This window comes from Nematolebias whitei, chromosome 11 (genome assembly GCF_014905685.2).
Source record: "Nematolebias whitei isolate Nwh7 chromosome 11, NemWhi1, whole genome shotgun sequence".
NCBI classification, from domain to species: Eukaryota; Metazoa; Chordata; class Actinopteri; order Cyprinodontiformes; family Rivulidae; genus Nematolebias; species Nematolebias whitei.
This window is the reverse complement of record NC_056508.1, coordinates 45,551,444-45,559,271: the sequence shown is the minus strand read 5'-3', so window position 1 is coordinate 45,559,271 and position 7,828 is coordinate 45,551,444. Positions and strand designations below refer to the sequence as shown.

General features: G+C 40.8%; 1 protein-coding gene across 1 annotated transcript in view; it reads right to left on the bottom strand.

Moving 5' to 3' along the window:
* The window catches only part of gata5 (GATA binding protein 5), a 103,945-nt gene that overhangs the window by 2,726 nt on the left and 93,391 nt on the right, over positions 1–7,828 (bottom strand). The window contains exons 2-4 of the mRNA XM_037684548.1: positions 4,169–4,338; positions 499–627; positions 287–371 (exon numbers count right to left, since the gene is read on the bottom strand). Of these exons, the coding sequence (XP_037540476.1) occupies positions 287–371; positions 499–627; positions 4,169–4,338 (384 nt within the window). The remainder of the gene's footprint in view (positions 1–286; positions 372–498; positions 628–4,168; positions 4,339–7,828) is intronic.

The window sequence follows — 7,828 nt, the reverse complement described above, 5'->3', positions numbered from 1 at the left end:
ATTAAAACATATTAAAACGTATTTACGACAGATTAAAATGTATTAAACATATTTATGACTGATTAAAATAGATTCAAACATATTTACGACAGATTAAAACGTATTAAACATATTTACGACATATTAAAACGTTTATGATAGATTAAAGTAGATTTTAAAACAGATTAAAACTAAATTTCAAATATATTTACAACAGATTAAAACAGATTTACGACAGATTAAAACATATTTACGACAGATTAAAGCAGACTCATCAGGTGAATGTGTTTGTGTGTGTCGGTCCCACCTGTGGAAGTTTTGTTCTTGGAGACCTTGGGTTTGCGTTTTCGGGTCTGAATGCTTTCTTTCTTCATGGCCAGAGGTCGGGGCACCTGCAGGGAGTGAAGCAGCACACGTCAGCTGAGTTGACCCCCCGCCCCTGAGCACCAGGAGCTGCTCTCCTCCCACACCTCCTCTGATAACAGCCGCCCAAACAGCGAGGCGCCGGCTGGGACTCACCCCGTGCAGCTTCATGTAGAGGCCGCAGGCGTTGCAGACGGGCTCCCCCTCGGCGTTTCGCCTCCACAGCGTGGTGGTGCTGGTGTGGCAGTTGGTGCAGCACAGGCCGGCTCGGCGGGACGTGGCCTGCTGCAGAACACATTCAAACACGGTTACATGTTTAATCCACTCGTCCGACATGCAAAGAAACACTTTATTTTCTGGTGTAGAAATCAGCTGCTTGTCTCTGCTCTGGCGCAGCCGGAAAAGGCCCGCTGGCTGCAGGAACCTTGTCTAAAAACGACTCGTTATCAAGGGCAAGGTCGGCGCAGGACAAGAAAAATAACTCCAGAAAAACTGCCGAGCAGGAGGCTGCTGGACAAGCAACACAGCTGCTGTGGAGCTCCTGGGAAACATACGGCTGTGAAACCTCAGCACTCGCCCTCCAGAAGGCTGAACATCATTCACAGTTTTCATCCTGATGCTCATCAAAAGCCTTCAAGTGGAAGAATAAATAAGAAGTCTGTTTTGTTTCGTCTCAAAGGCTCAGTTGCTGTTTCAAACCCGTTTAGGTGCACCATTTATTTCATTTTATTTTAAATTTGGCTCATGTACGAGCTGAAACGGTCCAAAATCTGCTTTCTTCATCAAAATGCTGAGATTAAATCTGTTTCTGTAAAACTTGTGCCGAGCGTTCATCGTCACCGTTGAGCTGCACAGGGACATTTTTTAAAGTTTGTTTGATTGAACTTGAAATTGTTGTGTAATTGATCTTGTTTTTTATTTTAGTTAATAAAATAAACTATTTTCAAATCTCTAACAAGCTTTAGGTTTCCAAGTAGAGTTTTGGTACCTTCACCTAGCATTCTGCTACTTTTAGCTTTTAGCTAGCCTTTTGCAATTTTGCCTCAGCTGCTTTTAGTTAATCATTTATTACATTTATATTTTAGCTAATCTTCTACTCCTTAAATATTTTACGTATGGTTTCCGTACGTTTAGCTGGCGTTTTGGTAAAAGTAACCGACAGTAAAAACACGACTCATCTCTGAAACAAACACTGGATTAAACGTTTTGACTCAACATTTGGCCGAACTAACTCAACAACTTAGTTATGAAAACAAACCAGCTGTGGACGGAGGAGGATCAACAACGAAAGTTGCTCATGGGCCAGAATTTCTGTCAGGAAACTCTACTACGACTACAAATACTAGTACAATGGTTACTACGATTGCGGCTATTACTATGATTATGACTACAACAACTACTGCTAGTACAAGGACTATTACTAGAACTACTACTATGACGATGTCTAGACAACAACTACTTCTGCTATGATGAACATTATTTTAACTACAACTTTTCCATCTTCAGGGTCTCCACACTGAGTCCTCCTCCACCTCACTCTGTCCTCACTCCAACTACCTCCATGTCCTCTCTAACTGCATCCATATGTCTCCTCTTTGTCTTTTTCCTGGCAGCTGCATTTCTAACATCCTTCTACCAATATACCCACTGTCCATCCTCTGGACATGTCCAAACCACTGTCCCTCCTCTGGACATGTCCAAACCATCTCAGTGTGTCCTCTCTAACGTTATCTCCCAGTTGTTCAACCTGTGCTGTACCTCTGATGATCTCATTCCTGATCTTCTCCATCCTTGTCTCTCATTAAGGAGAACCTCAACATCTTCATTTCAGCCACTTCCAGTTCTGTCTCCTGTCTTTTTGTCCATGTCTCTGTCTCCAGACCATACATCATAGCTGGTCTCACTACTGTCTTGTAAACTTTAACCTTTGACCTTTGCTGACACCCTTTTGTTGCAATTCACTCCTGAAACTTTTCTCCATCCACACCATCGTGCCTGGACTCTCTTCTTCACTTCTTTACCACACTCCCCATGTTCCTGGACAGTGGACCCCAAGTACTTGAAGTCCTGCACCTTTGTGACCTCTGCTCCTTGTAGCCTCACTGTTCCACCTCCTCCCTCTCATTCACACACATGGACTCTGTCTTACTACGGCTGACTTTCATTCCTCTTCTTTCAAGTGCATACCTCCACCTCTCCAAGTTCTCTTCCACCTGTTCCCTGTTCTCACCATAGATCACAATGTCATCTGCAAACACCATCGTCCATGGGGATTCTTGCCTGACCTCATCTGTTAGTCGGTCCATCACCAGAGGAAACAAGAAGGGGCTCAGAGCTGATCCTTGATGCACTCCCACCTCCACCTTGAAGCTATCTGTCACTCCTACAGAACATCTCACCACTGTCCTGCTGTCCTCATACATGTCCTGTACCAGTCTAACATACTCTTCTGCCACTCAAGATTTCCTCATGTAACACCACACCTCCTCCCTCGGCACCCTGTCAGATGCTTTTTCTAAATCCACAAAGACACAATGGAGTTCTTTCTGACCCTCTCTGTTCTTCTCCATCAGCATCCTCAAAGCAAAGATGGCGTCTGTGGTGCTCTTCTTGGCATGAAACCATACTGATGCTCACAGTCACCTCTCGTCTGTCTAGCTTCCACAACTCTCTCCCAGATCTTCATCGTGTGGCTCATCAACTTAATTCTCCTGTAGTTGCCACAACTCTGTACATCACCTTTGTTCTTAAAAATGGCCACCAGCACACTTCTTCTCCATTCCTGAGGTATTTTCTCACCCTCATATATGCCATTGAATATTTGAGTCAAAAACCTCACTGTCATCTCTCCAAGACATTTCCAAACCTCCACTGGTCATCAGGTCCTACTGCCTTCCCCATTTTCATTCTTTTCAGAGCTTTCCGGAATTCACCCTCACTAATCTTTACCACTTCCTGGTCCACAGTTTCTATGATCTCTACTCTTCTTTCTCTTTCATTCTCTTCACTCATTAACTCCTCAAAGTACTCCTTCCATCTTCCCGTCACACTCTCTGTCACACATCTTTAATAAGCCTAACCTGCTGCACATCCTTTCCAGCCTGATCCCCCTGTCTTGCCAAATTGGTACAAGTCCTTCTCACCCTCTTTAGTGTCCAGCCTCCCATACAGCTAATCATACATCATCTGCTTTTCCTTTAGCTACTTCCCTCTTTGTTCTACGTCCCATCTCCTTATGTTCCTGTCTCCTCTCTTCAGTCCTCTCACTGTCGTATTTCTTCTTGGCTAACCTCTTTTTTTGACCTGCACTTCACTATTCCATCACCAGGTTTCCTTATCATCCATTCTCTGTCCAGATGACACACCAAGTACCTTCATACCTGTCTCTCTCTAATTACTGTTGCTCTAGTAGTCCAGTCATTTGGAATCTCTTTCTTACAACCCAGAGCCTTTAACAGCTCCTCTCTGAACTCCTCACAACATTCTTTCTTCTTCAGCTTCCAGCATTTGGTCTTCTTCTCTGAACAACTTCAATAACTATGACTTCTACAATTATGGTGACTACTATGACTACAACCACTTGAAACAAGTTCAACTACTCTGCTAACAACCAAGACAGTAGAAAGTATTTGATGTTTCTTTAGATTATTTTAATGATAGAGAGACGAAGAGTCAGATTTAAAATAATAATAATAATATAATAGAGTTCCTTTTGTAGTCACTTCCTGTTTCCAGCTATGTGACAAAAAAGGTCAAATCGTGTTGCATGCCACTTTCTGTCCCTTGTTGTATTTGTAGGACGTGCATGTGACAGTTCCCGTCTCACCAGGCGTTTCTGGGGCTTGATGAGCGGCCTGTTGATGCCGTTCATCTTGTGGTAGAGGCCGCAGGCGTTGCACAGGTAGTGTCCGGTTCCGTCCCTGCGCCACAGAGGCGTGGACACCGAGCCGCAGTTCACGCACTCCCTGCCCTCGGCAGCCATCTCGTCCATCAGCTCTGAGGAACAGAAATAAAAAAGAGAAACCAGAGACGATTAAAAAAAAACTTCCAGTTTCTCATTCTGAGACATTACACGTTTTTTTTCAAAACAACCCAACGGATGACCTTTGACCTCTGATTTAGAAACTTTTATTTTATGGTTTTGTGTTTTTTCGTCCACTTAGTTTTGAAACCAATATTGTGGATGGTGTGTGTGTGTGTGTGTGTGTATCTCCAGTTAAACACCACAGTTTGATGAACAGCCAGCGGAGGAATTAAACCCCTCACTTCTCCGGGTTGGAGAAAAATCCAACCAGCCCAAAGCTGAAGAATGAGTCTGTTCTGGGGGACGGGGGGCTGGAAGGCAGGTTATCAGTTCCAAAGACCCCCCCCCCCCCACACACACACACACACCCTCCCATCCATCCATCAGGGCTCTGACACTGGACGGGCCGCTGCTGCTGCCCAAACTCCTCATCCAACACCTGAGCTCAGAGCCGGGCCGGGGCGACCCGACCCGACCCGCTGGTTCTGAACTTGTGGATTCAGTTCTTCTCAAACAGACGAGACTCGGTCCAACGGGCCGCAGTTCGGACTAAAGCACCGTCTGAGCCCACATATTTTTAAAATGATATTATTATTATTTATTTTATAGATTTTTCTAGGGGATTTATTAAAGTACGTGAGAACGTTGATTCAGCTGTTTCTCTGTTTAAGTTACTTTCAGCTACGCCTTTTTCATTAGCTGTTTTTAAATCAAAACATTCGGCTCATTCAGGAGACAGGCGCTGTGGCTTTTTGTTTTTATAAACTTTTATACTTTTAAGAGCTTTTCAACTTTAGTTACAGATATTTTACCCAAATATAATGAAATATCTTCAATACTTCCATAAAATGTTTTCTTTGACACGCCCTTCAGCTGTTTTTATCTTATGTTACTTTTAGCTTTTAGCTACTATTCTACTTCTTTAACAGTGTAGCTTTTAGCTCATTGACACATTAAGCATCTAATTAGCCTTTTGACACCTTTAGCTGTTTTTCGACTTTCAGAACTCAGCTATGGTTCTGCTACTTTTTGTTACTTAGGTGGCATTCTGCTACTTTTAGCTTTTAGCTATCAACATGCTTTACCTTTATTCTAGCTTTTTAAAACCTTTAGTTGGTCTTTAGCATCTGATCTGCTATGTAAAGCTTAGATTTTTGTTACTTTAGTTTATGTTTTTACTTTTAGCTTCTAGCTCTCCTTTTGCCACTTGTAGCACTTTGCTACAGTTCTGCTACTCTAGCATTTAGCTAATGTTCAGCTTTAACAGTTGTTTTAGCACTCATTCAGCTGATGTCCTTCTGACAGAAAACATAGTTTTTCTTGATTAAATCTGTAAACGGTGCCTCTAACGGGCTCTTTAAAATAAAAATTATAAAACAGCCGAACAATTTAATGTTTTTTCTGTAAACTCTCAGACATTTTATGTCTCATAGTTAAAATAAAGAAAAACTTTGGCTGCTGTAAGAAAACACCCATCGGTTTGTTTTAATCCTCGGTGTTTCTCACTGTGAAGATTATTTTAGAATCAGGTTTTTAAATGTTTTTTATATTCTCTTTAATTCGGCCGTTCTTTTCACGAGTTTCTTTACTAATGTGATGAATCATTGACTGAATGTTCATGAAGCATTTGTTCTGTTGGGATCCATTTTTATTACGTACTTTTTTCAGCATCTTGCTCGTCCCGCAGTTTTCAGCTATTTCAACAAATCATAAATCAAAACGTTCGGCTCTTTCAGGACAATCTTGCGATGACTTTTGGTATTGGTGCAACTTTAGCTTTTTGAAATATTTAGCATTTTCTGCCACTTTTTTCTCATATAGAATGAACTGAGCTCATTTCACATCTTTAGATGTGTTTACAACCTTTTACTGCTCTTTCACATTTTGTTCTGCTTCAGCTTCTTTCTGCTTCTTTGCGGAAATTTAAACAGTTTTTCAGATTCTTTCTGCTAAATTCGGCTTGTTATAATCATTTCAGCTTATTTCTGTGAGTTTCAGCTTTTTCTGCTATTTCAGCTACTATTTAGCTGTTTTTATGCTAATTTAAGCTTTTTCAACTAATTTCACATTTTTTAACTTGTTTAAACATTTTTACCCCAATTCATCAAAATGTGCTCTCTCCACTTCCTTCTGATAATTTAAGCCTTTCTCTCTCTCTTTTTAGCCACTTTTCAACAGTTTTTTTTGTTTTGTTGCCAATTTCAGCCTTTTCAGATAATTTTCACTTTTTGTGCTCATTTCGGCTTCTTTCAGCTTATTTTGGCAAAAGTGTTCTTTCTCCTTTCTTATGCTAATTTCTACTTGTTCTACTTTTTTTTTTTTTAGCATTTTCTAGTTAATTTAAGCTGTTTTCAGATCAATTCAAACATTTTATGGTAATTTCTGCTACTTTCAGCCTAATTAACTTATTTCTGCTAATTTCAGCTTGTCATGCTCCTTTCAACTTTTTCTGCAATTTCACCAACTATTTAGTTGTTTTATGCTACTTTTAGCTTTTTCAGCCAATGACACATTTTTAAAAACTCATTTCAGCTCTTTTCTTCCTTCAAGCTTCTTTCTGCCTTTCAGCTACTTTTCAGCCCCCCCACTCCCCCCCCCCATTTCAGTATGTTTTAGCTAATTTCCTAATTCGTGTGCTTATTTTTGTTTATTTAATCTCAATTTAGCAAACATGTGTTCTTTCTGTTTTCATCTACTAACTTTGGCTTGTTCTTCCATTTCAGCTACATTTCAGCAAGTTCTTCTGTAACGAGCATTCACATGGATTTTTTTTTTACAGGAAATGCAATTTATCTAGTTTTAAGTTTAACTTGATGTTTATTTTTTTCTTTAGGAACTAAAATAAAAACCCCAAAGAATTCTCATTGTAGATCCCTGAAAATAAATAAAACTAGTTTGGCATCATTTTGGGGGAGTGGTGGTGCAGAGGTTACAAGATGGGCCTGTGATCGGAAAGTCGCAGGTTCACCTCCCGGTACCGTCAACATCAAAATGTGTGTGGAAAAGGTGAAACACCCACACCTGCCTCCACCCTCATTCGCCCCACTCTGGGCCCATGAGCAAGGCACTTAACCCCCACCATCTGCTCCTAAACAAGTCTCTCTTGAAAATGAGTTCTCGTGGCTCAATGAGTCTACCTGGATAAATAAAGGGTAATTATTCATTTATTTTTTTAAATTAACAACTACTGAAGTGAAAACAAACACAAACTTAAATTAATCAAATCAAACAATTTAATGATTCTTTATCTTTTCCATCATGTCATCCTGATCTAATCAAATCTTTGATGATCAAATAAATGTTTATTTTCTTTCCCTATTTGCATATTTGTCTGAACTGAAGCAGCAGCTCCTCCACAGTCGTTTACTTTTAACACATTGTTGTGTCCAGGGCCTCACTCAGGGGCCTCACTCAGGGGCCTCATTCAGGGGCCTCATTCAGGGGCCTCATTCAGGGGCCTCA